We start from the raw sequence: 14,783 nt of genomic DNA on the forward strand, positions 1-14,783 counted from the left end.
ATATTTTCAGGGCTCTTAGACGTTCACAAAGGTTTTTAGTTTCTTTTAAGTATTCAGAGCTGAGGGAAACTTTGAGAAGGAACTAAAGGGAAGCAGTAACAACATATGAAAAAGTAGAAACTATTTATAAACACATCAAAGTTTTAACACTGAAAAAGAACCATAACTAAGACGGAGGCTTCACTAACGGGATTCAACTACAAAAGAGGGAGAAATCAGTGAAGTTCATGCTGGAGTCGTGGCTCAGCAGTTAAGAATGTTTACTCCTCTGCAGAGGACTTGAATTCATTTTCCAGCATCCATATAATGTGACTCACAACTGCTCTAACTCTAGCTGCAGGGGATCCAATACCCTTTTCTATCCTCAATGGACACTGCATCCTGGTACACACACACACACACACACACACACACACACACACACACACACACACAGAGAGAGAGAGAAACGGGGGGGGGGGAGAGAGAGAGAGAGAGAGAGAGAGAGAGAGAGAGAGAGAGAGAGAGAGAGGGAGGTTTGCATGGGACAAGTGTCAGCTTTTCTGAAGAAGCAGGAATGACTCAGGCTTTGGTCTGTCAGGGGTTCAGCTCTCAGCCTGCAAAATCTCTTGCTTCATGTCAATAAATGTCACATGGAGGTGTTTCATAAGAAAGGGCTTTGTCACATGGAACTTTTGAAGCTCTGCTGCTAAATAGGTTGAATAGTGTTTGCTAGGCCTGTCTGTTACTGCCTTGTCCATCACTCTACCATTGCCCTCCCCAAACTGTACTCTGGTCATGGATGCCCCTGGTTAACCCCAACTAGGTGGTCAGCTAAGGCTTGGTTCTTGTACAAGAGATGAGCCTCAATCTCTCCTTTTGGACTGAGCACTGTGGCATTGAGAGCACTGATCTTCCAGCACTGGGAACTTGGGTTTCTGGGACTCTGATAACATACCCCACAAACCCCACCCTGGACCCTTGTGTTCCGGCCATGGGCTGGAACTGCTGGCTCTCTGAGTCATTAGCTGTGGGTTCTGCTGTGGTTACTTCATGATTCTCACACAAGCACTCAGAAGACGTCACCAGGCAGAGGCAATGGGGGTGGGAGCTTTCATAGAAAGCCTTCTGTGATGAAGCATCATAAAAAGAGAGGGGGCACAAGGTCGCCGAGCTCCTCCACCTCCTTCGTCTCCTAGAGGTTAAGAGAGAGCAAGGGCAAAGCCCCAGGTGCTGGGTCCTACTCGGCCTCCAGAGAAGATGAGGCTCCTCCTGTTCCTGCTGGCCTTCTCTCTGCCCCCCAGGACAAAGGCAGGTGAGTGAGCAACACCTCCCTTGGTGGCCCAACCCTTCTGTCACCAGCAGTGGGAGGGCAGAGGCCTTTCTCAGGAAGAGCCATCGAGTGCCAACCCCTCCCTGAGCCATACTTGTCATCTAGAAAGTGGGTTTTCCTAGAAGTCCATGGTAAAGGGTAGGAAACCTGCAAAGCAGAGAACGTTATGTTCTCCTGGAGCAGGCAGAATGGGCCTGACTTCTGCATCTATGATGGTACAGTCAACCCCCTCACCAAGTACTCATCCAAGAAACCTGGATCCCAGAATAGGTGGAAACTCTGTCCTCAGAATAAATGCTTTTGCTGATCCCAAGTCACTAGGTCCTTTCCTCCAACTCTGCTTCCCAGGCTTCCTGTGGTTCCAATGTTCAAGGATGAACCACTGGGCAAGCCCTAATTTCTCTGCTTTCTAGAATGCCAGTAGCTGCATCTAGGAATGAATGGGGAGTCATCACTCATGAAGCCAATGACCTTGTCCAAGGCATCTCAGGGCTCAGGAGGAGGACACAGTTAGAAAGTCTCTGGGAACAGATGTCAGGGGAAAGACATGATGAGTCCTTAGCATTGCCTTGCCCAGAGACTTATGCATGCCTCCAACTTTGTGGAAGAAAGATTGCTAGACCAACACCTACTTTTCTCTCCTTTTTGAGAGGGAGATCTTAGGGATCTCCTCTCAGCCCGCTCCTAACTCCAGGCTTCCCTGGCTCCCAAATGCCTAGCAAGTCTGGAGCCATTACACAAAGCCCCTCCAGCAGACTAGCAGGTGCATACAAGAATGTTGGCTTTTTCTTCAGGGGAGATCATCGGGGGACATGAGGCCAAGCCCCACTCTCGACCCTACATGGCTTATCTTGAGATCACTGATGGAGATATTACTCGAAGGTGTGGTGGCTGCCTCATACGAGAGGATTTTGTGCTGACTGCTGCGCACTGTAAAGGGAGGTGAGGAGCAAGAAACAGTCCATACCCTCCTGGGAACATTCCATGGAGACCCTGCCTTCTTCCTAAGGAGTTTGGGATGAGAGAGGGCCCAGCAATTCTCATGAGTGAGAACCAGGCTGGCACCAGAGTAACGGCTAAGGAATCAAGCACATGTAGATCAGAGTTAGCATTGCAACACAAACCAAACAATACAATGTGCTTTCCTAGCACAAGGACTCTGGGCAGTGTGGTACCGGTACTGGTGCTCTAGAATTCTATTGTTTTTATGGCTAAGAAGCAGAAGGCACAGTCACTCTTGTCCCTTCAGTTTTCCTCAGCTAGGGTTCCACCATGGCCAGCACACCCTGCCCTTCACACCTCCTGGGCTGGATCCTCTCTGATTCCCCGTCTCTTAACTACACTCTGCTCTCTGCACAGCAAAATAAATGTCACCTTGGGGGCCCACAACATCAAAGAACAGGAGGAGACCCAGCAGATCATTTCTGCGGCAAGAATCATCCCACACCCTGCCTATAATCATCAGAAAATCCTCAATGACATCATGCTCTTAAAGGTGAGACCTGCTACTGTCACCATGGTCTGGGGATTACCCTTCTTATTGTCATGCCATTCTTTCCCTCCCTGCCATCCTGGCTGTCAAGGTATCCCAGGCTGGCAGGCTCCTGTCTGAGCTGGTCTCTCCTGCCTCTTCCCCAACAGCTGGAGAAGAAGGCCAAGAGGACTAAAGCTGTGAGGCCCCTCAACCTGCCCAGGCGCAAGGTCTATGTGAAGCCAGGGGATGTGTGTTCTGTGGCTGGTTGGGGAAAGACAGGCCCAGGGGAAAAATTCTCAAACACACTACAAGAGGTGGAGCTGGAAATACAGAAGGATCAGGAGTGTGAGTCCCACTTAGAAGATTACTACAACAAAACCAATGAGATTTGTGCAGGGGATCCAAAGATCCAGAGAGCTTCCTATAGGGTAAGTTGGATTTTCATCCTCCATGGGAGGGGAAAAGCTATCTGGGACTTAGAGATCAAACATCAAGGGACTCCTTTGCCCACTGGCTGTGACCTTCCTTCCGGGGAGCAGCAGTAACTAGGCCCTCTCAAGCTCACAAGGAGCCTCAGTGAAGGCAGCTGGTATAAAAGCAGGATTTGCACAGTCCTCCTCCCACTCAGGCCCAGGCTTTAGAAAGCTGTGTCCCCGCCTGTGTCATTAACACAAGCAGGTGTCTCCACAGAGCAGACACCACTTTTGTCCATGGTCTCGTCCTCCATGCTCACATCAGGCCCACTCACCTGCCCCCATGTTCTTAAACAATGGCCTGGAGATGAGGTTCCCACACACCCTAACAGAGAGTGGATCACAGACCTGGAGAAAGGGCAGAGGCTGGGCTCAGGAGGGAGGTGAAGCAGTAACCCTGTCCACAATCAGAACAGGAAGCCCAGGGACACCCAGGCCTGCTCTCTGATCTCCCACAAAGAGAGCACACACCTCATGCTTCTCTGAGAGGAGCCTTGAAATGAGAGGGATATTGGGACTAGAATGAACAACACCTCAGACCCTTGTGGCCCCTCTCCATTCACAGGGTGATTCAGGAGGGCCCCTGGTGTGTAAAAACGCAGCTGCAGGCATCGTCTCCTTTGGACGTACTAATGGTTCAGCACCCAGAGCCTTCACCAGAGTGTCAAATTTCCTATCCTGGATAAAGAAAACAATGAAACGCAGCTAACTCCAGAGCAAACCAGACCCCTCTCTGACTCAGCATCTTCCCTACAGCTGAATCCAAGATTGTCTGGGGACAGAAGCCACAACTCAATAAAGTTCTCTTTGCTCAATCAGAAGTCTGGTTTCATATCACAGGGACCAACTCTGTGCTAGGCAGGCCAATGGCACACTTCTGCTCTCTGCTCATGCCAACAACATACACCCCAAACCCAAAGCCCAGGCAAGGCCATTGCCAGATCATTTGCACTTGTCCCACTCTGTAGTGTTTGCCCTTCTGTCAAGTCTAAAGCTGAGATTGGGGCTCTCCTGTCCTGGGGCTCAGGGTGAATTTTTTCTCCTCTGTGTCATATGGAAGAAAGGAGAGGAAAAGCACCATTGGTCCTGGAGACATGGGAGACAGAGCCCAGGTTACTGTAGATGGTCCTTCCTGGGCAGAGTGTCTCTGTCCCACAGCTTCACCATTAAGGTGATAGATAATTCAGGAAGGGCTGTTCTACATCTGGAATTAGTTTCCCTGTCCTCTTCTGGAACCAGGGCCAAGCATCCTCCACCCTCCTAGCCCTATGTCCTTCTCCATCATGACTGCTCAGATGAGTCTAACAACTTCTGTGCTTTACAACCATGCAGATCTGAGCACATTCCTACCTCTTATTCCTCTAACCCAAGCCATGTGTGGTTCCTCCTATTAGGGCCTCAACCCTATGGTGCCAGCCCAGCTGAGGCCCTGGCAGAGAGGTACCTCTCAAAGGTCCAGGCCAGAAATTGTATCACACAGGGACCATGGAAGCCAGGGACCTCAGTGTCTCTTTCCAGAACCCTGTACTCCACTCCCTCATGCTCTGGCCTAGGGAAGCTCTTCCCTGTCAGCTCAGTTCCTCCTGTGTGCTCAGCATCCACAGCTGCAGGGTCTCTCAGCAGCAGTACCCCTTTGAGCATGTCCATCTCAGTCCCTGCTGGACTCTAGGGTAGGACGCCATGACGGTCACATGGTCTATGTCAGTCTTGGACATCCACAAGAGTAAAAGAACTAGAAATCTCTACTTTTTCATCAGTGTGCACTGAAGTGTATCAGGTTTGGAAATGACAATAGCATATTAGCTTCTACTGGGAAACTCTTCATAAAAGCACAATTTTATCTAGGGGAGAGGGCGGTAGGTAACAAATAACACAACCAAGACAGCCTTGTATTTATTTTAGAGATAACAGATAACAGAATCATTATGCAGATTTAAATCATAAGACATGAACATATTCAGAAGCATAATTCCAAAACAGAATTAAACAGGAATCCAGAAAAATGGAGAAAGATAGAAAAAATGGTATTAAGAAATACCTCTGATGTTTACACATTTGTGGTTACTGCTGCATCCATGGTTCCTAAGATTACCTGGGCTTCTCAGTGTTAGGAAGTTCTTGTCCTGAGACTGTAGCCAGAATGTGTGACTCTTTGTTAAGGAAAAATCTCCCTGTGTTGGACTCACATGGCAAAAAAAAAAAAAAAAATCCAAGCTATCAGACATGGTTGCTCATGCCTAATCCAGCAGGTAGAAAGCAGAGCCAGGCAGATCTTTTAGTCCAAGGCTAGCCAAGGCTACAGAGAGAGATTCTGTCTCAAAAGAAACAAACTAAAAAAAGTTTCATTGAACTCAAATAAACCTAAAGCAACCTGGGCTTCAGGGGCCTTTCCTGTCAAACACTTAACAGATAACATGACTTATGGCTACAGCTTAATGCCTCCCTGTCCCAAATAACAGAGCATCACATTCTTCTGGGAGATGAAGTGAAATCTCCCTTTGGGTCAGGATACTTTCAAAGACATGATTTATATAGGCCCAGATGCAGGTGTCACACAGTTTCTGATAGGGAACTGGAAAACAAACCCACCCTGGAGACATGTAAGGATCTAGCTATTGGAGACAATGAGAACAAAGAAGAGTGCAGAATCAAGGGAATAATGTATGTTAGAAATCATATGGTCTCATATGTGTTCAGTTTAGGTGTTACGTTTACTTTGAGGAGACGGTTCTATGGCTTAAATAACTCTGAAAACCATTTGTTATTCCTCTTCAGAGAGGAGATAGCAATACATTTCTACCACAAGGTCATAACTGAGCTGACAACCAGCATCAACCATGTAAGGGCAGAGGCTGAATTGAGCCTAGCATTCCTTGGCCACAAGTGATCTCAATGTCATCTAATTTGTGGTCAGTAACTTGCTGGCATCCCACACAAAAGATGAGCCCATGCTCAGACCTCCCATGGAGAGAAACCCCTGGGCTCCTCCTCAGCTGCATGGTGAAGGTGTTCAAAGCCACCTTGCTTTGTTCCCTTGAGCACACATTGGAGTGGATTCAGAGGCAGGTAAATGCCTTAAATACAGACTGCTTCAGATTTCTCTGCTCTATGGAAGTATCTCTCAGCCCTTCCCATTTCAAAAGAGCTTACTCTGCTCCCCTAAAATCTCTATACTGATTTTCTGCACCTGGGAAAGAAAATGCTTCTACTCATCAAGACCCAACTTCTCTGCTTCTCCAGGCCATTGCAGTCCAGCAAGACAGGGAGAGCTGTAAGACACCCCTGAAGGACACAGACCAGACACAAGAACAGGAAGTCCTCTGGTTTGTGGTGGGAACATATGCTGGTATACCTCCAATGTCCTGTCCAACTTTCTAAGTCTCCCAGCACCACTTTCCATGGACTTAGAGAACACAGAGTTTCTGTTCTCTGTTTGTGTCCATTCCCCCTTTCTTTCCATGGTGGTTTTAGTGAGGATGTCCCCTAGGCTCCTGTGTTTGAACACCTGGTCCCCAGCAGGTGATGCTATTGGAAATGTGAGGAAATATGGTCTTCATGGAGGAAGTCCATTGCTGAGGCAGTCATTGAGGATTCAAAGACTCATACCATCCCTAATTCTCTCTCTCTCTATGTTCTGGTGTGTGTGTGTGTGTGTGTGTGTGTGTGTGTGTGTGTGTGTGTGTGTAATTACAGTAAATGATACAAGCCCTCAGTTCTCTGCTCCTGCAGCCATGCCTTCCACTTGATGCCACTGCTGGATCCACATTCCCTGATTTTCCTCCTAGAAGGTGCCTTGGTGTTGGTGTTTAATCATAGTAATAGAAAAGTAACTAACACACATGATTTTAAGCAATAGACCTATTTTACCTTGACAGAACGGCAGGAATGTATTTATTTACCATATTTCTCAGGAGCAGTTGGCCTGAAGCATTGTGGGGGAGCCTACATAGCACACAGACAGACCTGAAAGACAACTCTCTGCAGGGTCAGGCTGCTACTCTACTCTAGTTCATCCTCTAAACTAGGAATGGCATTTTCATCTATGGCTACAATACATGGTTTCCAAATCAAAGAGATATGCAGACAACTCCCCTTCTAGAAAGGACTGCACTCGAAGGTTCTGGTTCCTTAACCAGGTATGGTGATGTTCACCTGTAATTCTGGGACTCCATGGGCAGGGATAGGTGGATAGAGCTTTCAAACTCAGCCTCAGTCACATAGTGTGATCCTGTCTGGAAAATGAGCTTCTCTCTGTACAAATTGAGATTGGATTGCCCCGAAGTTTTAGTTCTTGAGAAATGAGTCAACATAAGAACTAGAATAATATGTTGCTAGGTCCTCAATTCTATTCCCCGGGGAAAGATGATTCACGGCAAAGTCTCTCAAAGTTTAATGACTCCTAATCTATGATAGGTCTCTGTAGCACGATAAAGGAAAGACCACTAAGATACCATAACAGTCAAGTTTATGGTCACCGTAGCAGATAGAGAATCCTTGTAGGTTAAACACTTGAGGTCAGAGTTGCATGAGAAGCTTCTAGAGGTCTTTTAAGTCCCTCTCTTCACAATGACTCCCCAACCCATTTGGCCAAGGACCATGCCAACTTAGTGTTAAGGAGAGTGACATCCTGGGCTCACTGCTGTATGACATCAGGAAACCATGTTGTGACAACCCTGCTGAGACCTTCCTATTGTAGTTTGCTCTCTCTACAGGAGAGGCAGAAAGTTTGCAATGGACCCAGATGTGTCCTGTTTCCCCACAGTGACCTTAGAATGTCGTTTACTGCAAGTCATCATGAATAGCTACCTACAGAATTTCATACAATCTCACCCAAGTAGCTGATGTGTTCCCTAGAATAGAGAAAGTTATGAACAAATAGAATTCCTTTTGTCTCTCTGTGTGTTCATAGCCAATACCAATATTTGCATGTTTTGTATAGCTAATTTTTTTGAAATAACAGCTTTAAGTTTTACATTAATCACATATTATCAGGCTTCAAAGTTATGTTATATGTATGTGATGTAGAATGATTAAATCAAACTAATTGACATATCCACAAACTGAAACAGTTTTCATTTTTATAGTGAGAACATAAATTTTTTTGACAGAAGTTTTTAAAAGTACAACGTATTATTAACATATTATGCAGTAGATTTCAAAAAATTATTCAACACCTTAATTGAAATTCTGTACTTTTTCATCAACAGCTTCCAGTTCTAATCTCCATTAATCACTATTTTCTCTACTTCTACAAATTTCATTTTTTTTTCTAAGCAGAGTGAGATCATTTATTATTTTTTCAACTGTCACTAGCTTTTTTAGCATAGGATCATGTCTCAGTTTCACCTGTATCATTGAAATGATAGAATTTCATCATATATTTAATTCTGGATAATGAGCCGGAGAGATGGCCCAGTGGTTTAGAGCACCTGTTGCTCCAGCAGAGAACTCAGGTTCAATTCCCAGCATGCACATGATTTCTCATAAACATCCCAACTCCAGGTCCAGGGCATCCGTTGCCCTATTCTGACCTCCATGGGCAACACACACACACACACACACACACACACACACACACACCCAGAGACACACACCCAGAGAAACACACAGATACACACACACACACACACACACACACACACACACACACACAGAGACAGAGACAGAGACAGAGACACAGAGAGAGAGAGAGAACACATAATTCTGTTCTTAGGTGAGGCCAGCCTGTGTCACCTCTCAGAGCTGATCTCACACAGCTTAACCATCTTGTGCTCTAAGCTCAGATCCTCAGCTCACTCCAGTCAATATCAGCCTTTTCCAGGGCTGGATCCCTGTCTCTCTCACTACTGGATCTACCCCACTAAATAATCATTCAAGATCTTACCAAGGTCCTTGTTTATCTATGGAGAATCCTAGGCTACATTGTAGTAAATACCATTAGAGTCATCAGCAGGCAAACCAGTGCTGATCTAATCTTGCTAATTAATTCAAACCTAAAGCTTTTGCTTAGAGATAAATGACAATATACAATAAACAGGTGACTGATACATGTCATTGTGATTGTTTATTAAACTTATCTATATATGATGGAAAGAAATGATCATTGGAAACAGGGCAAACACTTGTTTTTGAGATTTCTCTGTGATGCCCTAGCATTTAGGAGAGTCAGAATGAGTTAAGATTAATTCATCCTATTATGCCAACAAATGTTTCCACACTATGATCAGAAGTACTAGAGGTTAATGAGAGTTAATGATATGATGTATGGAAATTCTCCTGGTCAAATATGGTACTGCATCAACTCTAAATAACTACTGTATAAATTTATCTGTGTATATGTAGTGATATAATTGTGTTACAGTAACTTGGGTGTTGGTATTATTTTTTAAAAAAGAAAAGAAAGAAAAAAAGACCAAAGAAATTAAAAAGAGATCTTATCAGAATGGAAAAAAGTGTAAAAGGTAACAAAGGACACACCTTTAGCTCAGGGCAGTCACACAACAGAGGAAACTCAAATGGCTGAAAGACATTTAAGGAATTGCTCAACATCCCTAATCATCAGGGAAATGCAAATCAAAACAACTCTGAGATACCACCTTTCGCCTGTCAGAATGGCTAAGATCAAAAACACGGAAGGCATCTTATGCTGGAGAGGATGTAGAGCTAGGGGAACTCTCCTCCACTGCTGGTGGGAATGCAAGCTTGTACAACCACTTTGGAAATCAATATGGCGCTTTCTTAGAAAATTGGGAATCAATCTCCCCCAAGATCCAGCTATACCACTCTTGGGCATATACCCAAGGAATGCTCAATCACACCACAAGAGCACTTGTTCAGCTATGTTCATATCAGCATTGTTTGTAATAGCCAGAACATGGAAACAACCTAGATGCCCTTCAACTGAAGAATGGATAAACAAAATGTGGTACATATACACAATGGAATACTACTCAGCACAGAAAAACAATGACATCATGAGGTTTGCAGACAAATGGATGGATCTAGAAAAAATCATCCTGAGTGAGGTAACCCAGACTCAGAAAGACAAACATGGTATGTACTCACTCATAGGAGGATACTAGATGTGGAACAAGGATGACTGGACTGCTACTCACATCACCAGGGAGGACCCCAAGAAAGACACGGGGATCACCCAATGACGGAAAAATGGATGAGATCTACATGAACAGCCTGGACATGAGTGGGGGTAATGAAGAGCGAGGGTGGAGGGAAAGAGAGTTTGAGGGAGCAGGAGATCCCAGCTGGATCAAGAACAGAGAGGGAGAACAAGGAATAAGAGACCATGGTAAATGAAGACCACATGAGAATAGGAATAAGCAAAGTGCTAGAGAGGTCCACAGAAATCCACAAAGATACCCCCACAACAGACTGCTGGCGATGGTCGAGAGACAGCCCCAACTGACCTACTCTGGTGATGGGATGGCCAAACACCCTAATTGTCGTGCTAGAAACCCCATCCAACTACTGAGGGATCTGGATGCAGAGATCCATGGATAGGCCCTGGATGGATCTCTGGGCGTCCAATTAGCGAGAATGAGGAGGGTTTATTTGAGCGAGAATTGTTGAGACCAAGGTTGGATAAAGCACAGGGACAAATAGCCAAACGAATGGAAACATATGAACTATGAACCAATGGCTGAGGGGTCGCCAACTGGATCAGGCCCTCTGAATGGGTGAGACAGTTGATTGGCTTGATCTGTTTGGGAGGCATCCAGGCATGGGACCGGGTCCTGTGCTCATTGCATGAGTTGGCTGTTTGAAACCTGGAGCCTATGCAAGATCACTTGGCTCGGCCTGGGAGAAAGGGACTGGACCTACCTGGACTGAGTCTACCAGGTTGATCTCAGTCTGCGGGGGAGGCTTTGCCCTGGAGGAGGTGGGAATGGGGGGTGGGATGGGGGGAAGGTGAGGGGGGCCGGAGGGGGGAGAACAAGGGAATCTGTGGCTGATATGTAGAACTGAATTGTATTGCAAAATAAAAATTAAAATTAAAAAAAAAAAAGGACACACATTTAGCTCAGGGCAGTCACACTGGACTTTCCGGAGTCTCAGGCCTTCCTCAGCCACAGCCTAACCAACCTCTTTTCTTGGTCTTTATTCCTGCTTAGCTCATAGGGTGTCAATGTGGTGACAGTGTGATTTTAACCCAAACCAGAAAACATCCTTAATTACTGAAGCCAATCAGCGCAGAGGTGCACAGGTTTAAAATGCCTGTGAGGTCACTGCGCACTTAAACTCCTTCATCCCCTCAAGGACTGTGTCTACTCTGCACTCCTCCAACCCGAGCAGACTTCCTGAGAAGATGCCACCAGTCCTGATTCTCCTGATCTTTCTTCTGCCACTGGGAGCTGGTGGAGGTGAGTGAACATCCCTGTCCCAGAGGTGCCATCCATCATACCTTGCAGAGTCTCTGCCCAGCTCTAGTCGGGAACTACCCTGTACCTATCCAGGAGGTTTCTGAACCTCAGGCCCCATACCAACCCAGACCTGGAAATCTGTCACTGGCTAGATTGTCAACAAGGTCTGAAGAAGGGAGGTGTCCTCAGAAGACTTGCTGGGCATTAGCTTTTCCCTGCTCTTCTTCCTCACCTGGAGAGTTGATAATCCCTAAAAAGAGAAGCAGCAGAGAATGAAAAGAAAATAAAAAGTACATCATAACCTTCCTTGAGCCCAGGGCAAGGGCAGCTTTAATGACCAGCCTGCAATGGGGTAAGGACACCAGCTCAAGACATTAGCATCATTTAGTAACCTCCGCTCTCAGCCTGCTGAAGAAAGAGGACCAGGGTGACAAGATGCTGCATTGCACACTCCACTAGCTTTGCAGTCTTGTTTTGGTTGGCCTCTCCAATTCTTTGTGCAGGTCCCCAGCTATTCCCACCTTTGTCAGAACCCTACTCCATGTTCCGCAGGCTCTAAACCCCATGAGCTCTGAACCACCAGGACTCCAGCTAAGTAGAAGTCATTCATCAATGCAGCCAAAAGCATTTACTGAGAACGCAAGATGTGCTGGGCACCAGAACAGGAGAATTTTAGGAAATTCCTTTCTGTAGGTTTGGTAGTAAAAGGTGACAAGTTGTCACAAATCAAGACATTGGAGGTGTCTCGGAGGCTCAATAACACAGAAAAACTAACAAGGAGTCTCCCAGGATATCCTCCGTATCTACCATCACGAAGATAGAGCTGGTCCCACCAAATATTTGTAAAGCAGGGAGTGGAGGACAAGTTCCACCCATCCCTTCTTTGAAAAGGTTTTGTGGCTTAAGATTCAGCAAAGATTATTCTATGTACAAGGAATTCTGTCTGTCACGGGCTTGGGGTACAGTTGATCTCACCTCTTCAGCCCTCCCTATACTATCCCTCCTGACCTGATTTGTTGCTCCCAGACATCCAAATATTCTAGCCTTTTCTTTCAGAGGAGATCATCGGGGGACAGGAGGTCTCACCCCACTCCCGCCCCTACATGGCTTATGTTAAGTTTCTGGATGATGATGGGAAGAAGTTTTGTGGAGGCTTCCTGGTGCGAGACAAATTTGTGCTGACAGCTGCTCACTGCCTGGGAAGGTGAGGAGAGGCAGCTAGCCCATACTTTCTGAGACCGAATAGGAGCTTCTGTCCTCTACTTGTGGATGCTCCTGTGAGAGCACACCAGAGGGCAGGACTGTGAAAATGGAAGTCTGAAAACAGGGACACTGAGGTCAAAGGGGGAGAGGTCAGAGCCAGCAGCACACTTGAGTTGAAAGCAGCTCCACTGGCCAGACTAAAGCGGTGGCTGAGGGTGAAAGGACACATTGAGAGTCAGTGCAAACTTTGGGATATTTCCTAGAAGCAAGAGGCAGCCTCCAGGACTCTAATGTTCTTGGAAGCAAAGAGCAACAGGTCAAACCCTGAGGCCCACCTGTCTCCTCAAGTCCCCTCAGCTAGAGCCCCTCTCTGCCCACCCTGCCTCTTACACCTCCTGGACTGTGTCCTCTCTTACTCCACATCTCTCATCTCCACTCTGCTCTCTACAGCTCAATGAGAGTCATTCTTGGGGCCCACAACATCAAGGCACAGGAGAAGACCCAGCAGATCATCCCTGTGGCAAAAGCCATCCCACACCCAGCCTATAACGATAAGGACCGCTCCAATTGACATCATGCTCTTAAAGGTGAGACCTGCCACCCTCCCCAACCACACACCTCCATCATCACCCACCCAACCCTTGTTCCTCTGCTCTGCTTAATGCAAGGCTAGCCCCTCCCCTCCTGCTCTCATCCTGCTTCTTCCCTCCCTGCCATCCTGGTTGTCCAAGTGTCCCAGGTCAGCAGGCTCCCGGCTGAGCTGGTCTTTCCTGCCTCTTCCCTATCAGCTGCAGAGTACAGCAAAGATAAATAAAGCTGTGAGGCCCCTCAACCTGCCCAGGCGCAAGGTCGATGTGAAGCCAGGGGATGTGTGCTATGTGGCTGGTTGGGGAATGATGGCCCCGAACGGTGAATACCCCAACACACTGCAAGAGGTGGAGCTGACGGTACAGAAAGATCAGTTCTGTGAGTCCCGCTTTCAAGGTTATTACAACAAAGCCAATCAGATATGTCTGGGGGACCCAAAGATCAAGAGAGCTTCCTTCCAGGTAAGTTGGATTGTATCCTTTCTGGAGTCCGTGGGAAGGGAAAGGCGATCTGGGACCTGGAGATCAAACATCAAGGGACTCCTTTGCCCACTGCCTGTGATGATTTCCCTGGGAATGGAATGGAGGGAGAACACTAGGAACCAATGACTAGCTAGACCTCCTAAGCTGACAAGGAGGCACTCAGTGAAGGCAGCTGTGTAGAAGCAGGATTTGCACAGTCCTCCTGATACCCAGGCCCAGGCTTTAGAAAGCTGTGCTCCCTGTGTGTGTCATTACCACAAACAGGTGTCTCCACAGAGCAGACACCCACTTTTGTTAATGGTCTTGTCGTGCATGCTCACATCAGGCCCACTCACCTGACCCCATGTTCTTAAACAATGGCCCAGAGGTGAGGGTCCCACACACCCTAATAGAGAGTAGATCACAGACCTGGAGAAAGGGCAGAGGCTGGGCTCAAGAAGGAGGTGAAGCAGTAACCCTGTCCATAATCAGAGCAGGAAGCCCAGGGACACCCAGGCCTGCTCTCTGATCTCCCACAACAGAGCTCACCAGCCCTACTTCTTTGAGAGCAGTCTTGACAGGGGTGGGAGGTTGGGACTAGAATGAACAACAGCTCAGTCTGCTGTGCCTCCTTCAATTCACAGGGTGATGATGGGGGGCCTCTGGTGTGTAAAAAAGCAGCTGCAGGCATCGTTTCCCTTGGACAGTCTGATGGTTCTGCTCCACAAGCCTTCACCAGAGTGTCAAGTTTCCTATCCTGGATAAAGAAAACGATGAAACGCAGCTAACTCCAGAGCAAACCAGACTCTTCTCTGGCTCTGCTTCTTCCCTACAGCTGAGTCCAGGATTGTCCTAGGACAGAAGCCACAACTCAATAAAGTTCTCTTTGCTGAA

At 46.9% G+C, this 14,783-nt stretch overlaps 2 protein-coding genes across 2 annotated transcripts; both read left to right on the top strand.

The window, feature by feature from the left end:
* The first annotated feature begins 1,239 nt into the window (after positions 1-1,239).
* Positions 1,240-4,007, top strand: LOC131919969 (granzyme B-like). The gene is made up of 5 exons (XM_059274391.1): positions 1,240-1,294; positions 2,107-2,254; positions 2,672-2,807; positions 2,954-3,214; positions 3,825-4,007. Exons 1-5 carry the CDS (start codon positions 1,240-1,242, stop codon positions 3,966-3,968), a joined length of 744 nt encoding a protein of 247 aa, XP_059130374.1. The 3' UTR covers positions 3,969-4,007.
* A 7,521-nt stretch (positions 4,008-11,528) lies between these two features.
* Positions 11,529-14,783, top strand: LOC131919970 (granzyme C-like). Its single transcript, XM_059274392.1, is given in 6 exon segments — positions 11,529-11,637; positions 12,694-12,841; positions 13,291-13,408; positions 13,410-13,427; positions 13,629-13,889; positions 14,534-14,783. Coding segments are annotated over 6 exon segments (744 nt in total). The 5' UTR covers positions 11,529-11,582; the 3' UTR covers positions 14,678-14,783.

This window comes from Peromyscus eremicus, chromosome 9, assembly GCF_949786415.1.
Source record: "Peromyscus eremicus chromosome 9, PerEre_H2_v1, whole genome shotgun sequence".
Lineage (NCBI taxonomy): Eukaryota > Metazoa > Chordata > Mammalia > Rodentia > Cricetidae > Peromyscus > Peromyscus eremicus.